The sequence below is a fragment of the Paramisgurnus dabryanus genome, chromosome 5 (assembly GCF_030506205.2).
Source record: "Paramisgurnus dabryanus chromosome 5, PD_genome_1.1, whole genome shotgun sequence".
Taxonomy (NCBI): Eukaryota; Metazoa; Chordata; class Actinopteri; order Cypriniformes; family Cobitidae; genus Paramisgurnus; species Paramisgurnus dabryanus.
In genome coordinates, this window is record NC_133341.1 from 18,777,198 (window position 1) to 18,795,348 (window position 18,151).

An 18,151-nucleotide genomic window follows, 5' to 3' on the forward strand; every position below is an offset into this window, starting at 1 on the left:
TAAATGTTCTAGTTTCCTGCTCAATGTCCCATTGCTTTGCAGCACTGGCTTGTTTTAAAGAGTAATTAGTCTAAGTGATTAGTAGATTGCACAAAACTGTTCTGGACAGACTTGCACAATAATCTTTGACACAGGGATCTTTCTGAGCAGTAAAATTGCCAAATCGCGCATTTGTCTTGTTCATTGTATTATTTGTTTTTATGTCTTGTCTCATTAGTAATATTTAAAGGGGAAATTTCACTTTTGTAAATGTCAAAAAATCTTTGGTGTCCCCAGAGTACTTGTGTGAAGTTTTAGCTCAAAATACCGTATAGATAATTCATTATAGCATGTTAAAATTGCCACTTTGTTGGTGCCATTATGGGTGTGTCCTTTAAAATGCAAATGAGCTGATCTCTGCACTAAATGGCAGTGCTGTAGTTGGATGGAGCAGATTAAGGGGCGGTATTATCCCCTTCTGACATCACAAAGGGACCCAGATTTGCAGAGAATGGTTTACCAAACTAATTTACTGGATTGATCTTTTTCACATTTTCTAGGTTGATAGAAGCATTTGGGACCCAATTATAGCACTTAAACTTGGAAAAGTCAGATTTTCATGATATGTCCCCTTTAAGGCAATTCTGTGCAAAAGTCATTTTTACCATGAAAAAGTTGAGCACACACACACACAGACTTTTTCTTAAAATGTTCACTTTGGTCTACACTTTTTAAGTGTCTGAGATTTTTTTTTAGGAAAATATATTTTGCCTGTCAGTTTCCCATATTGGGTGTTATGAGTATGCATTATGGATTCATTATGGATTCGAAAATGTCACATCCATAACGCTGGCATTGCGCTACACTGAGTGTACTCACAAGTGGAAACTGGCTTATTCACTGAAAGTCACTGTTGCTGTGACATTGTGTTTTTAAGCAAACACCTGGGTCTTATTCACTAACCAGTCCTGTTTAACCAGGCACTCTCTGCACTGTAATTGTCCTGTACCATACAGTACATAGGTTAATTTTGTTTTGTCCTGCAAAATCACTCAACCTGAACTTTGTTTGAGGTTTAGGTTATTTTTACATGTTGTGAATATATTCTAACAAATGTATGTAATAACTAAGAAAATAGCGGTGCTTTTGATAAACCCTCCAACTCATCTCTGTTCTTCCTTCTGTCTTCACAGGCAAGAGGTACAGGAGAACTGCGTTCGCTGGCGAAAGAAGTTCTCGTTTGTGTGCAAGATGAGTGCCAGTTCAACCACGGGAGTCCTGGACCCCTGTATTTGCCGCGTTTCTGTGCGTAAGGTCGGTCAGATCAAACCGTACACCCTGTACTGAATCACACACACTCAGCATTACTATCTTTATATAGGGTCAAAGATTAACCTGTTGTTAAAAAGCTACTGAAACAGAAACTAGCCATTGGGATGTTTAATCCAACGTGATTATTTAAAGTCTTTTGGGTTTGTACATTGATTATGAAACAGAATGAGGAGGCATTTATTTACTAAGTTTATTCTGTACAAGATATTTGCTGTCTCATGGGTTGCTTTGATCCCATTACCCTTTGCCTTAGTGTCACCATAGCGATAGCAAACATGTTGTGTAACAATCTCTCTCTCTCCCTCTCTCTCTCTCTCTCTCTCTCTCTCTCTCTCTCTCTCTCTCTCTCTCTCTCTCTCTCTCTCTCTCTCTCTCTCTCTCTCTCTCTCTCTCAGGAGCTTAAAGGTGGAAAAGCTTTTTCAAAGGTAGGATTTCAAATAATAATTTTTCATCTATTAATTACTAAGAGATCACTGTTTATTCTGTCAGGGAGTAGTCAGTCTCGTGAAAGGTTTGTTTAGTCATTATATGTGCAAAGTCATATGAGCCACAAGTATCCATACTCATAAGGAAATACATATACATATACAGGAAATACTGCTCCAGCCAGTTCAAAAGGACCCATGCAGTGAATGACTAATGCTATACAATCTCTTAATCACAAATTTAGAAGCCAACGTTTCATTTACCACCCTGCAGGAATAGCACTGTAGTACTGAGATCACTTCTTTATAGACATATAGCAGCAGTACATGCTATCATTATGGTCAGGTACTGCCGAGAAAGGGCTCATTTGCACGTTTGTATGTGGAATGAGTTGCAGGACTTTATTTTCTTTGGGAGGCTGCACCCGTGTCATTTTCTCTTTATTTACCGATCCCGTATGACCTGAACAGGAGCAGTGTGTCAACACATTCTGCTGACGCAGAGACTAAGGGAGGTCAAATATATGATCTGTAACAAGGAATGAGGGAGAAACACAGGAAGGAGAGGGTGGATGTGACCTTATGTGGGAGTTAAAGGAACCTTTGCCACGGTGGCAGCAATTTAATTGTTGCCTTTTAAGTATGGTACTACACATATAATTGAAATGTGTCTTTATCACCTTACTGTGACAGTTTTCTTGGCATCCCACCACCTTTTCGATTAATTGTTTTTTTTAAAACATGGTCGATTAAAAATCGATTCTCAAAGGCCACAAATTTTTTTTATGAAATAACCTGATCCTGTTTGTTTAAGTAATGCAACTGTTTTGACTTTTTCAGCATACATTTTTCATTTTGCATCAAAATTGTATTATATTTAACATAACTGAATGCATTTGGAAATTAGAGATGGGTTCTGTAATGTACCCAAGTGTACCTAAAATAAAAAAGCGTAATATACAGGTTGGTGGCTTTTAATTTCTTTTTATTAATTACCCACTTGTTAACTTATGGTCACTTTTTTATATAAATAAAGTATTTGTATTAAATCTATATTCATTAAGTTGAATCGAGAATCGAGTATAAAAATCGGTCCGAGAATCGAAATCGATTAGAGTCGGCAGCTTATGAATCGAAATCGAATCGATCCAGAATATCTGAATCGATACCCAGCCCTAGTGAGTATTGAACATAAGTCTGAAATACACACATACCTGGAGCAGTGGGCGGCAGTGCCCAGGAAGCAACTCGAATAAGGTGCTCAAGGGCACCTCGGTTGCTTCCTGCCATCTGTAAGAATTGAACTATCGACATTCATGTTACAAGCTCGACTGTATAAACATTAGGCCATGACTGCCCCAAACGTCTTCATTATTAAATACTGAGTCCTCTGTCTTTAACGGGAAGGCTTGTCTGAAGCGTGGCCAACAGCCAATCACAGTGGCCGCAATACATGCTCTGGTCTTGCATAAACAAAATTGGGTGGCTCGCACTAGGTTATTTGCATAAGGCAAATTGATTGGCTGACGCTTGAAAAGTTGAGAAATGTTCAACTTCTGCCGCGAGCAACGGCAGTGACGCGACGTTGATGGATCCACTATTCAGTTCGGCAACGCATGAAGTCACCCATTAAAAGTGGTAACGCTTTCGTCCTGTGTGAATGTACTGTTAGACAGCAACCCAAGATTTACTCTATCTGAACACAGGTGAACTCATGAAATAAAAATATAGGAATATGATTAAATTGGCACTTGCATACATCATTTAACTTCAAGAGACCCTCTGGATTCTGAACTCCTATGAAGACTTCAAATCTAGGGAGGTCAAAAATAGGGGTAATTTTAATTTAAATCAATACATAATTGCTCAAATAGTTTGTATATAATAGTTAAGTTACTAAAAATCAATGTTGGCTGTTAATGTAACAGTGTAACATTGCAGTCTTTAAATATCTTCCATGTTTATGCATTCGGCTGATGCTTTTATCCATAGCGACTTATGCATTCAATACATTTATTGGAATGTATTCCTTGGGATCGAACCCATGACTTTTGCGTTGCTAATGCAATGCTAACCAACTGAGCTACAGGAACATTATAAACCATAAAAGAGTTAGTAATTTCTGAAAAAAGAAGTCGATCTGTCTAAAGGGAACAGTTAGTGCTAAAGACAGCAGAGGAAGAGTAAATATAGATAAGGAAGAGATATGTTAGTCAGCAGCACACACATGCACATATCCTTGAGCAGATGGGGAAATATCTGAAATGCCTGAGTTTGTCCTGTGGTCTTAAAGCTGCTTTCTATGGTAAAGCTCCTTAGCAATACGTACACCATCCGGTCTCCTGTCTAAAGCAGATGTGCGGCCTGCAGCTTTAAAAGCACAGTGCAAAACTCTACACCTTGCTTCCACAGTTTCATCATTTTGATTTTGTCTGATATAAAATCACACATCAATGAATTTTAAAGGCCAGCCGGTCATGTGCATCCACACTTAATGTAAATAAAGAGCTAAAAACGGCGGAAGAATTATATCTGTTACTGTTAAGTCATTATCATTTTAGAGCAAAGTTGATTCAGTTGCAAAAGGTTAGACCGAGAAAGATTACAGTGAAGAGAAGATGAAGAATGTTTGGCAGTCCTCTATAGAGTGAGAGAGGAGAAAGATTTTATGCTCGAATGATCTTGCCAGTTTCACATGCCTGTAGTTATGTAAGAGCTTTTAGAGGTTAACCCTTTCCTTCAGCTCCATACAGTTATCCTCACTACAGCAGCACAACTGTCTTTAAATACCACATCTTTGTCAAAAATGAAATGCTGTTTTGATGTGTTGCTTTTTGTCCAGACCATTCCTGTTAAATCAAAGTCAAGCCAAATTTATGGCCTGCAGTTACAAAATCTTGCACTTATTTGACAACTTTAAAGGAAAACACCACCGTTTTTCAATATTTTACTATGTTCTTACCTTAATTAAGACAAATTAATACATTCCTATTTTTTTAATACTTGCACTTTATCTTTGCACAGCGTGTCGTGAATATGTTAGCATTTAGTCTAGTCCATTCATTTTTTTAGGATCCAAACAGGGATAAATGAAGAAGCCACCAAACACTTCCATGTTTTCCCTATTTAAAGACTGTTACATGAGTAGTTACATGAGTAAGTATGGTGGCACAAAATAAAACGTGGCGATTTTTTTAAACAGATAAAAAAATGATAACTATATTATATGGCGGAAGAGTACTTAGTTTGCAAGACTATGACCTCAGAGCGCAATAACATCATCCCTGTTTGGATCCTAAGGAATGAATGGGGCTAGGCTAAATGCTAACAGATTCACAACGTGCTATGCAAAGATGAATTGCACCCATTGAAAAGATAGATAAACGTTGGTGTTTTCCTTTAAATTTAAGTACTTTCAATTAAATAAATGGAAATTATTATGCCAAATTAAAGGGATTGAAAGGTGTTATGACATAAAAACTAAAAATGTCTTACTGCTTACACTACATAATTAGCACTAGAAGCTGAAAAGCAATATATTATATACAAGAAAGATGTAAATGCATTTGATTGAAGGAAGATTTGGACCTGGTTGATTCTTGGTGTAATGCGGATGAAGCAACAGTTATAATACGGCTGTAGAAGAATGAAAGAGCCCAGTCAAACGCTGGTGTGGGAGTTTATAGCTCGCTTATTGTTTTTGTATGTCTAAAATGATGGTAAAAACGTTCTTTCCTCTGATCTCCAGCTGGGCTTTGCTGACCTCAATTTGGCGGAGTTTGCTGGTTCAGGCTCCACTGTTCGCTGCTGTATACTGGAGGGATACGACACCAAGAACACTCGGCAAGACAACTCCATACTCAAGGTGTGTGTACATATATATATATATATTACCCTTAACACTTGGCAAAACAATTCAAGGTAGACATACTGACCCAAAACAACTTGCACCACAGAGGAAGTAAAATGTTGCAAAATGCAACTGATTATACAGCATTATAGAGCTTGATTTCTGTAACAAGACATGAAACATTAACATTACTCCACCATGTGGAGCCATCGCGTCAAAGATGTGCTGCTAAGAAGAGTCTTGTGATCGTGTGTGGTGTCCACCTGAGTTAGAGTCATGTGCCAGCGTCACATTTTTAATGAGGCACGACAAGCCTTGACATAGTAATATCTGATCTGTCCGCTTACATTGCAGACGTGAATGCATGTACGGTATCTGATTCATATTCATATATATTTTCACATATGAATGAGGCCTGAAACCGATCAGAGAATATGCGCTTTTTTCGTACCTTTTTGTCCCTTTTATTTTTGTGAGTGTAGTATATATGGAATGAAATTCTGTATCATTTCAAAAGTAACACTACATGTGGATTACAGTAACATTGTAATAAACCTAACCAACATCGCAACAAAACACTGCTCCTTATGTTAAAGGGCCAGCAGGCTCTTTTTTTAATGTATGTTTCTGAGTTTTACTGATACTAGCATGTTTTGAGTCTATTTTAACCACAAGACAAGACAGCAGAAGTGGTTGTTTATTGAATTATAGTCATACTATCCCTGTCACAAATATAATCATCTAACCACAATGTGTGGGTGACATGTGAATGCCCAAACTGTCTCATGAATCCCTTTGTGATAAACTGACTCACTGTCTTATATATTTGTCACGAGGAAACATTGAAAATGAAACGAATAACACATAATGATTATTCATAGATATTTGAGGTATTTTGACTCATTTTGATTCCGATTTGTGTGTAGTTTCCCACACAGTCTTTAAAATTATTATTACAATGAAAGTAATGTTCATAAGCCACTGTAGGAATATGAGATGATTTTCCCTCTTTGTTTTTCCCAGGTTACTATTAACATTACTCTTCTTTCTGGAGATCCCTGCTTTAAAACGTAAGTGTGCTTTATATCGGCTTTTCAAACAACATTTGCTTCATTAAAAGATCTTGATCCATTCTCAGCCCTGTACCACCCTGCCTGATTATATTTTATATATTCAGCTCATACTTTTATACGATGTTTAATACTACATACACATTTTAGGTATATTCTGGTTGTAATCTGATATCACTATACAATTGCAAAAACAACAAACCTAATGGTAGATGGTGGCCTAAGACTTTTGCACAGTAATGTGTATATATATAAAAATGTTTTTCTTTGTCCTTAGGCCTGTGAGTACAGCTAAGACTATTGCCATAGCTGGGCAGGACCCCTCTCTGCAGCTGGACCGCAAGGGAGAAGGCACTGCAGACCACTCTGTCCCTTCACTTGGCAGCACCGCTCGCCGACCAATCAAAAACAGACTCTCTGTGAACAACTCGGGTATGACCAACACACATCACTTAACACATCCTGGGCATCTCTATAAGGAACCTGACTGTTTAGGGCACCTTACCATAAAATTGAATATATACTACAATATATATATGGTAGTTTATAAGGACTAAATTTTAACAAGGCTTAGAGTATTACTAACAAATAAAAGATACTGCAGATTTGGATAGGAATGTGTGCGTTATGTTTACCTTACTGTTTGTGTTTGTCTTCAGGAGGCCTTCAGGAAGGATTGGAGGAGAACCTGTCCAGTCCGGATGAAGTGTTTCACAGGAGTCACTCTCGCAACTCCAGCTTTGCCAGCCAGCAGAGCAAAATCTCAGGTGGGACTCAGGGCACGATCAAAAGAACACCAGGTACAGATCAGGGCTGATTACTGTAAGAAACATGATTTGCCAAACCTAAAGAGAAGAACAGCTTTTCAAACAAAAATATGTGGCCGCTTCAGTGTTTTTTGATCATTATCGAGAGCTAAATCACTCGTGTACTGACTTGTGGGACGTGTTTGCCCTCCATACAGGCTACAGCACAGAGTACTCTCGCTCCTCCAGCCTGACGGATCTCTCTCATCACCGGCGAAACACCTCCACCAGCAGCAGTAACACATCAGGAGGGACCGCTACAGCTGCCGAGAGCCCTGTAGAGCAGGAGAAAGAGCTCGTAAAACCAGAAAAGCCTCCGCGACCACCCCGTCCCACTCTTCTCCCTAACAGACCCTCAAGGTTAGGAGGCAGTTAGGATACTGGGCTTACTGTTACCAAGTTACCAAATTATTATACATTACAGTTATCCGATTGTTATATTATATAGGACCCTGACTGTGAAATCCAAAGTAATTATGAGACTCAAAGATTGATTTCAGTCATTGAATTCCCGTTGATTTTAATCTTTCACATTTCAATATCAGTCAGTATTAAAGATATCAAGGTTATATTTTTACAGAATGTTCTTTACATTATATAAGATGATTTATGTAGAAAACAGTCATGCACAAAAAAATGACTTTAGATGGGTTTTTACAGACTTTGAGACATACATTACTGTGCATAAGTCTTAGGCCACCATGCTACAATTAGATTTGTTGTTTTTGCAATGTTATAGTGATCATATATAATTATTTCTCAGTTTCTTTATTAAAATACAACCAGAAAATACAGGAAATGTGTATATAGTATTAAAAACAGTATAAAAGTATAAGCTGAAGTGTCAAGTATTTAGGGTAAACTCCCCTTCCACTTGAGCAATAGCAGGCAGCTGCAGGATTTCTTAAACCTAAATAAAATTAAATCCTAATTTCTAATTTTAATCGAATGACTAAACACTAAATACTGACTGATGCCTGAAGAAGACATTTAGTTTCGTACATATTTTTTATATTTTCTGTTTGTATCTTAATAAAATAGATTGAATAATAAATATGGATGGACATTAAAACTTCTAAAATAACAAGTCTGGTGGTGGTGGCCTAAGACTTTTTAAACCTAAGCTTTTTAGATGTATGTGTTTTAGACCTGACATTGAGTTTTTATTCGAAAGATATTAAGGCATATTGTATATATTTATACAGGAGAAAGATGGACTCTGTGGAGAGCCACCCCACCTGGGTCGATGACACTCGTATTGATGCTGATGATATTGTAGAGAAGATCGTGCAGAGTCAGAACTTCAGTGATGTCAGCAACAATGAAGGTGGGTTAGGAAGCAGTCAGACTGACTTTATTATTTAGCACTTGACTCTTAAAATGAAGGTGCTACACGGTGCTTAAAACCATTTTTTGCCTGTTTTGTTCCATAAAGTAGTGTCTCCCAACCCAGTCACACATTGGAAATCCTCAAAAGATGTTTTAGATCTCTTTTTATATGAAACACCTGAATCAGCTTATCAGCTTCCTCACAGAATGGTGGAGATGTCTTCCTATTTAACAACACTAACAAACTGATGAGTTAAATCAGGTGTTTTATATAGGAAGACATCTACGTCCTGGGAGGGGTGCCACGTAGGACTCTTTAACATTTAAAGGAATATTCAATTTTCTTAAAAGAAAAATCCAGATAATTTACTCACCACCATGTCATCCAAAATGTTGATGTCTTTCTTTGTTCAGTCTAGAAGAAATTATGTTTTTTGAGGAAAACATTGCAGGATTTTTCTCATTTTAATGGACTTCAATAGAGCCCAACATTTAATACTTAACTCAACACTTAACAGTTTTTTTCAACGGAGTTTCAAAGGACTATAAATGATCCCAAACGAGGCATAAGGGTCTTATCTAGCTAAACGATTGTCATTTTTGACAAGAAAAATAAAAAATATGTACTTTTAAACCACAACTTTTCGTCTAGGTCCGGTCCAGCGCGACCTAACGTAAATGCGTAGTGACGTCAAGAGGTCACGTGTTACATATATAAACGCACATTTGCGGACCATTTTAAACAATAAACTGAGACAAAGACATTAATTAGTATCAGTTGACATACAACAACGTAGGAACGGTCCTCTTTCAACACACTTGTAAACACTGGGGCGGAGTTTCGCGTTCGTCCTCTGTGACCTCTTGACGTCATGACGTATTGCGTGGGGTCACGCTGCCGCATCACAACCGTTTCTAGACGAGAAGTTGTTGTTTAAAAGTGCATATTTTTTATTTTTCTTGTCAAAAATGACAATTGTTTCGCTAGATAAGACCCTTATGCCTCGTTTGGGATAGTTTATAGTCCTTTGAAACTCCGTTGAAAAAAACTGTTACGTGTTGAGTTAAGTGTTAAGTGTTGGTGTCCATTAAAGTCCATTAAAATGAGAAAAATCCTGCAATGTTTTCCTCAAAAAACATAATTTCTTCTCGACTGAACAAAGACATCAACATTTTGGATGACATGGGGGTGAGTAAATTATCTGGATTTTTCTTTTAAGAAAATGGACTATTCCTTTAACATCTAAAGAACTTTTCCGTTCTTATAAAATAACATTTATTTCCTTTTAACCCTCATAAGCCCTGATTTTTCTGTTTACACTAAGGGTCCTTGGGGGTCAAAGACTACTATGTTTGGGGGTATAGATGGGAAGTAACACTGGGATGAAGGGAACCATTTTTCTTAACTAAAGAACAGTGACTTTGGGGTCATTTTGACCCCAAGGGACATATAAGGGTTTATTATCATTTTCTTTTTTTTTCTTCCTTTATTTTCTTTGTTTGTTTTTATTGTGACTGTAAATATCACTTATTTTTACAGGGTTTTTTCTCTTAGTTTTTATATGTTTCTTAATTACCTCTGTGCATGAACTTTACCATACATTTAAACTTGCCTTGCCTTGTTTCATGAAAAGTATGTTGTAATGTAAAAAGGTTCTTTGGACTATAAGAGTACCAAATATGGTTTTTATATAACATCATTGTCTTTTATTTTATTTTAAAGAGTGCATTTGGCCTAGAAGGTGTTGATAGTAATTTACATTCATTGCATTGTTTACTTCTTACTGATACATATGTGAGAATTACCCATTTATTACCCACATTTGAAGGACCTAAACTGACCATTTTGTCACTCTTTCTCTTACAGACAGCAATCTAACACTGTTTATCAGTAAGGATGGTACCACAGCCTTAAGTGGCATCCAGTTGGTCAGCAGGTAAACTGGTGCTTTTGTATATATTCTGTATCCTATTTTTTGTAGTCAAATTAAAGCCAGTACAGTTTTATGTATTGTGCCGTTTATACAATACTTTAATTAATTTAAGCATGTTTGGGATTTCACACAATATTTCTTTTTTTTATTCCAGGGTGTCTGCGGGTGTTTTCGAACAAGTGGTAATCGAGAGTCATTAGATCTCTGATGGACAACTGCAGTCCTTTTTATTTTTTAATGAATAAGACTGACTTCAAAACTTGCCCGTTTTTGGGTGTGAATCTGTGTACTCGCATATTACAAAGGTATCAGTCTAATCATGCTTTGTGGGTACTTTTATAACACCCGTAGCTCTATGATTAAGAATTAATAATTATAAATATTTTACACCTGATTCTGAGGATATCAGCTACTTGAAATGCCTTTAGAAGTGAGGCATGATGGGATCTTCAGTCTAACACTGTAAAATATGAGGGCAGTACAAAAGATTTAGGATATTATATTAGATTTTATAAGCCTTACAGACTTTATTTAATTGCATATAATTTGTCTTTTATTTTTTGTAATATACCCCAATATATGCTAAGTGGAGGTTATAAACCACTAAAATCTTATAAAGTCAGCAACCAGCCCATTACGCTAATACCAGCCCATGTCAACCATTGACAAATAAGCCTAAAGTTATTTACAGTATGGCTGGCCATACAAGTACGTCTGAGGCAAAAAAAAAACCTTTTGGCCATTCCCTTCACAAAACCTTCTATCAGTATCCTAACTGTGTGAGTCTGAGGTTTGGTTACTTGTGTTCCAGCTGGACTGGTAAACATAACATCTATAAATTTCTCACTACAGTTCACGATTTGTTTCTATGTCTGTCTCAGTATTTTGTCTCATTCACTGTTTGAATCGTTTAACTGTGCTGCTGGTTTCAGCTGTGAATTTTCATGTGACTATGAGTTAAGGCTCAGACAGCTACTGCGATGTCTCTTTTAGTCTTGTCGGCCACACAAGGATAGAATTTATTTGTTATTTTCTTGGAAGGGCCTGGCGAGCATCAAAACAGTCCTATCCCGGGGTGATCCTGTGTAAAGAGGCTAATAGCTGACAAAGAGATGAATGTTCAAGACTAAATTTTATAGACCAATTTCGTGTTTGCAAACAGAGATGACGTTTTTTGTGGGCGGAGCCAAACTGGTTGCAGAAAGTGACTGCTCCGCAGTAGGGTTGTGAAGTGTTTTAGCATTAAACCGTGATTTTTATGGATCCGGTGTTCTGTCGAAGTCTGATCCCTTTATGTTTCCCTTTAGTGCAATGTTTCTTATAGCGTTTTAATCACATTACGTTTATTTTTTAGATAGATAAAAAGTTTAAATGGCTTGGCTACTGATATGCATGTATGTAATGTCTATATGTATTGTTCTTTTTTGCTAAATCAAATATTTTTACAGTCTGAATCGCTAAAGTACATGTAAAAGCAATACTATCATGTATTATATATAATAGCGTTTATTAAATATTTCATAATTTTACTGTTTTTTATTATTTCTTCCTTAGCAAATTATAATTGTAACGTGATAAAAACGCTATAAGAAACACATGGAGGGAACAGACTTCGACAGAACACCGGACATCTTCTCTACTTATTTTCTATTCTAATTATTAAAAGATTTCCAGATGATTTCCTCGCTCCATTCTGTCCGTTTAAGGGCTTATTGTAATCATAAACACCTACGTTTATCTTCAAATGATGTATTTGACGATGGTATTCTATAAAAATGAAAGCCATCTTTTTTGGCATTCTTATTCTGACACTTAACAGCACAACCGGACATTTTCCAGTGAGTTATCTTGCTCTTTTCACTCGTGTCTAATTCATTTCCACCGTTTTTCTGCAACCACATTGCGCGCGCAGCTTGCAGTGACGTAACTGTGACGTCTACTCTAAATTGGTCTATAGGTTAAAGCTGAAAAGTTGCATCGCTTTTAGGGTTGGATCAGAGACCGTGATTCATAGTCACAAGACTTTGTGCCTGGCAACTGCCTCTGTGTTTCTGACTGGCACCTGGTGTGCACTAGGAAACACCGTGCAATAGACATGAAAGAGAATGGAAAATCCCATTATGTGTTTCTCTGTAATGTTTATTGCTTATTTGTCATGTATTTATAACTAGCCATGATCTTAATCATGAAAAAGAGTATTTCTCAGTTGATCTGAGAGCTTAAAAACTGACATTGCGAGTTCTGTACTCGTTTCGCACATGTTTCGTCAGTTAAGAGAGAAGTGCAATGTGGGCCTATTCGTCGTGCAAGCCCATTTTAATGAATTCTTGCATGGAAAGCCCTAAAACATTTCATCGGTCCAGTGGCTTAAAATTACAAGCATTAAAAGAATTATTGTTCACAAGTATACAAGAGGTGTGAGGAAAGTTATATTTGTGTTTTAAATCTATCATGCCATTTTAAATGATGACTTACACCTAATTTTGTGGTTTAAGCTTCGCTGCTTTTCTTCAGGATTATGAGATAAATAGCTACAGTAGATGCTGAAATATTCAGCACTCTGAGATATTTAGGGTAACACTAAAATAAATAAATGACCAAGCCTGGTGTTCTGGATGTCATAAAGGGATTTTCCTTAAGACACTGAACAATGTGTTTTTTTCATTGTTTACTTTTTGTACTGTACTTTTCTTGTTCACTCTGATATGAAAAAGTTATAAGCCACTTACAATAGATGAATAACTTTCCTGTCATGTGTCTTTTCGAACCAGCTGGCTGGTTCATTGGAATCTCTTTTATCATGGGAATTTTCTCACGTATTAAATAACATTGTGATGGAATGCACAAAAAATGACCATCTACAATTCTTGTGCTTCTTCTCTTTTCTTACATTATCTTACAAAAAGTCTATATTAATGTTGATGTTTTCAGTCATGATGGACTAATCTGTGATCAAAAAAAATATTTATGAGAAGCTCAGATGCAAAAGCTACTAAACGCCACCTGTTAAAAATGAGGTAATGATATTAACTAAATGGTTTTGGGCACGTAGTACACGTTCATCTTATACTTTTGCTTCATATCCGCTTGATCTAGGCCTTAGGCCTTTCAGAAATACCGGTTGTTGGCAAAATCCATTGATAAAAGTCTGATGAAAAAGCTAGTCAGGCACACTTGGAGGGTTTTGCATCTGAGCTCTTCACTTACTATAGCCTCAGAAAAAATCAAGAGACCACTTCAAGATTATTTTCAGTTTTTCTAAATTTCCTATTTATTTGTATGTGTTTAAGTAAAAGTTTCAGCATTTCTGACAAATTCCTTATAAAAGCAATGATTTTATTTGCAGAAAAATGAAACCGAATAAACTAACAAAAAGATCTAATGTTTTCAGATATTTAATACTGCAATGAAAAAAGTTTTGCTTAATTTTTAAACAACACAATGATATTGTTTTTACATGTGTTTTAGAAATTATTGAAAAAAGAATATTTGATGGAATAACCTTGATTTTTATTCACATCTTTTATGCGTCTTGTCATGGTGTCAATCTTTGACATTGCTCTTGGGTGACTTTGTCACTCCTGAGGTTTCCTTTTGTTGAAATTCAAAAGAAATTGCACATCAATGTCACAATACATGTAGAAATGATGATCACAGCAAAACTAGAGTGGTCTCTTAATTATTTTCCCACATATATATATTTAAGATGCTGTTGCAGGGAGCTGAGTGGGGTCTTTACACGCACACCTTCAGTTTGGAAGCAGAAATGAACAGCATTTCAGTAATCTGGAGTTTTTTTATCAAATATAAGACTGGTATACATAGTTTACATTTATATTTTGTTAATATCATTACAAAGACAAGGTGGAATCCAAAATGTATTAAATTGCATTGGTTATGATTTTTACAATAGTTAAGATATATAATTTAAGACATAAAACAAAGGATGACTCTGCACAGGCTCCAGAATACTGAAACATTGGAATACACACAAATATATGTATATCACTACAACAGCACTTAAATACTAAAGACTAATTTAACTCACACGTTTTCCAGAATGTTATCATTTCACCTTTGCTATAGTGATAAAAACTGCACTTGAGTCAGAAGCTTTCTAAAATAACATGCATATTGCTTACTGTAATGTGATAAGACAAATAAAATATATATTCTGGAGATTTCTTTACAAAGTATATAACCTATGTAAATGAAATTACCACTAAGTAATATGGAAATGAATTTATTTTTCTGATTGTGACAAATGTTTTAAGATCACATGTGTGTTATTGTCCCAAAGTTTTCTTGTTGTCATGTTTGGTTTGCATGGAGATGTATACTGTATTTTCTAACAATAGACCTTGACTATATTTGTACACTCAAATGTGAATGTTTTTTTTTCCTTAAGTGTAACTGTCAGGTGATGTTATTTGTATGTATTATTTTGGGGAAATAAAGTTAATGTTGGGTACTTATATGTTGTGTGACTTATTAAGATGAATTCCAGAGGAGGACACTACTTAGGTATTTTTACTTTCTACATAAAAGTAATATTTTAAGTATTCATATTTTATCAGTGTTTTTCTTTGGAAAACATATTCCAAAGCATATTATCTTAATTTTTACTCCACTACATTTCATAATTTAAAGTTTTTGGTTTATATTTAATATTTAAGTACATTTAACATCTAGTATTTTTTTTACTTAAGTAAAAAGTACTTTTCTACTTTTACTCAAGAAAAGTAAGAGTAAACAATTTGTATGTAATTAGGTATTAAATAAATTTTTATATGCAGTATAAAAGGAATACACAGTATGATTCTATGTTTAAGAATGTAGTGAACATTTTTTAGTAAAGTAAAGTAAAAGTGTCTGCCTCTGATAAATTCATAACTCTTCATGACGTACTGCTGTTAGCACGAAAAAGACATCTACTTGACAGGTAAAATAAATTATAAACTTGTGTAAAGATGATGTAACCTACTCGGTACTGAACTAAGCTGAAACAGTTATACACAAAATGAGTATTAAAAAAAATAAAGATAATAGGTAATATTTCTGAAAAAAAAAAAAAACACTACAAGCATACACATATGACATGTTTTTTAGGATACCAAACGATCGCACTTCTATCCAATAATGGTCTTTTAACACCCTCGTGTGGTGAATAATATTACTGCTATACTAGTAAAGAACTACATTTTCCAGCCGGACTTTCATTGCTAACCGGAAGTAGCTGTCATAAACAGGAACTTGTGGTTGCATGCGGAAGTGTCACGTTCATGATGGTAAGATGAAATAAAAAGTGTTGTGTTTTTTGTTGTTTTGTATACAAAAGCAAATAATAACTAAAATAGGGCATCGTGTAGTTCTCAGTATTTATTTTAAGCCTTTTGTCAATTAAAATTGTTAATTTGCTACACTCCTAGTGAAAATCTGTGAAGACCTTATTAGACGCAAAAATAATTTATTAACACCAAGCTGTTATAGCCTCCTGCTGCTCTTCAGTAGCTCTGATAGAGGTCTTGACAGTTCTTACAACAACTTATTTGTATCAATGGGTGCACTAAACACATCACGAATTAAAAAACTACATAGGCTTACAAAATTTGGTGTGATTCACTCAGTTTATATGTGTATTGACATTATTGCAAATTGTTATATCTATATTTAATACACTTTTAAATGTTTAAAATGTATTTAAATAATTTGTATTATTTGTGATTATAGTTTAATCTAATACCTACAAACAAAATGTCTTTTCAGGCAACTGGGACGGATCAAGTTGTTGGCTTTGGACTTGTTGCCTTTAGTCTGTCACTGTTCACATATTACACCATTTGGGTCATAGTTTTGGTAAGCGTTTTGCTTTACATCTTTATCAACATTGTAATGTCAACCAGTTACTCTTTTGCATTTTTTTGTGTATGTATACGACTTCCACCATCTACATAATGAATTACACTGTCACTTAACTGGCACACATGATCAAACCAATGTTCAGATTGGCCTTTCTTTTCTCCTTGTCCACTTCCTCTGATCTCTTTTAATTTGAGCGTTTTCTGCTTTTTTTATACAACCTTTACTGTACGTGTTTAGAGATTGTTTACCAGGTTTGCATCTTAGTGTTGTGGTTTACGATTTTGCTTTACAAATTGAATAGATTTTAGTGCATAAGCAACTGAGAAAAGCCGATGCTTCCTTTAATTGAACTGCAAATTGTATTCGGATGTCAATTCCCAAAAAGTGTTTTGCTCTGGAAACATTTAGTCTTAATCGATTTATGCTGTAGATGTACTTTAGCAAAGTAATGAAAGCGCTGCACTGCTATAGCATTTATAGAGAAAGTAATTTTGTTTCAAATACTGTAACACACAAAAAATATTTGAGAAAATGAACACAGGGTTTTTTATTCTCATTCCAGCCTTTCGTAGACCGTGATCATGTGATCTACAGCTACTTTCTTCCACGAGAATATTCAGTCATACTTCCTGGAGTTGCAGCATTAATCCTCTTACTATTTATTGGTGAGTAAAACGATCAATAATGGATGTGGTCTACAAAGGATGTGGTCCTTAATCCATTTGTTTGTAATATAAAAATTATGGTCATCAATGGAGATTACATAAACATTGTGATATTGTTGTACAGCGTCAAATTTCTAATTGTTCATTATTCTCTATTTTCTCAGGCACCTTCATAGTGGTCGTTACATGGAAGAATCGGAAACCTAAAAAAGTTCAATAAGACTCTTCAGGTTTTACTGATCTGGTCACAAGAACAATGGTGTTGTTTTTACTCATGTACCATCTCCATTAACACCAAAGCTGCTTTACACCCTGAATTCCAGTCTATGGGATGTTAATAAATTCATTTTCATTAAGAATCAAAAGCAGTACACAATAGTCTACTTGAGCCTTTCAGATCTAGTGACTGCAAACGTCTTTGGACAATTCTTTCCATAGTCTAGAAAATGTACGCAACAGACAAAAGATTTGTAATCTGGTAATCTAAGTAAAGATAATTGTGTAGTTTGGATCTGGATGACAGTAGTGTGGTTTCTGTTTGTTTGTTTGTTTTTCATGCTTTTAAAATAAGATGCATGTTTGTCTTGTGTTGTAAATAGACATAATTGTAAGCTAAAATGCATCTGCCACACAGTCTTATATAAAAAAAATAAAGAGATAATATGGAAACCTTTCTATAATTAATCTGTTTTATCATTTATATTTTTTTCATAATGTACATATACAGTATGTATATTTGAAAATAATGTTCTCTCTTTCTCCTCTCATGATTTCCTAATGATGGCTTCTCTGAGCACAACAAAAATCAAATAAACTGAATTGTACTTTTTTATCCACTAAATCTCTTTATGATGGCTCTATTCTGTAGTTTATAGAGCGTAATGATAACTTTGTAGATG

The 18,151-nt window shown here is 35.4% G+C and overlaps 2 protein-coding genes across 3 annotated transcripts in view; both read left to right on the forward strand.

Annotated features, from left to right (window-relative positions):
- The window catches only part of eeig1b (estrogen-induced osteoclastogenesis regulator 1b), a 38,299-nt gene extending 26,441 nt beyond the window's left edge, over positions 1-11,858 (forward strand). Inside the window, exons 4-13 of one of the 2 annotated variants that reach the window (XM_065250144.2) lie at positions 1,173-1,293; positions 1,707-1,736; positions 5,485-5,601; positions 6,610-6,656; positions 6,934-7,088; positions 7,316-7,456; positions 7,621-7,822; positions 8,668-8,789; positions 10,659-10,728; positions 10,880-11,858. In XM_065250144.2, the coding sequence (XP_065106216.1) occupies positions 1,173-1,293; positions 1,707-1,736; positions 5,485-5,601; positions 6,610-6,656; positions 6,934-7,088; positions 7,316-7,456; positions 7,621-7,822; positions 8,668-8,789; positions 10,659-10,728; positions 10,880-10,925 (1,051 nt within the window). In that variant the 3' untranslated portion in view covers positions 10,926-11,858. The remainder of the gene's footprint in view (positions 1-1,172; positions 1,294-1,706; positions 1,737-5,484; positions 5,602-6,609; positions 6,657-6,933; positions 7,089-7,315; positions 7,457-7,620; positions 7,823-8,667; positions 8,790-10,658; positions 10,729-10,879) is intronic. The other variant, XM_065250145.2, reaches the window with a different exon arrangement.
- Positions 11,859-15,941: 4,083 nt separating this feature from the next.
- dpm2 (dolichyl-phosphate mannosyltransferase subunit 2, regulatory) lies at positions 15,942-17,936 on the forward strand. The gene is made up of 4 exons (XM_065271469.2): positions 15,942-16,013; positions 16,492-16,581; positions 17,150-17,252; positions 17,417-17,936. The coding sequence occupies exons 1-4, from the start codon at positions 16,008-16,010 to the stop codon at positions 17,470-17,472; spliced, it is 255 nt and encodes an 84-aa protein (XP_065127541.1). The 5' UTR covers positions 15,942-16,007; the 3' UTR covers positions 17,473-17,936.
- Positions 17,937-18,151: the final 215 nt, after the last annotated feature.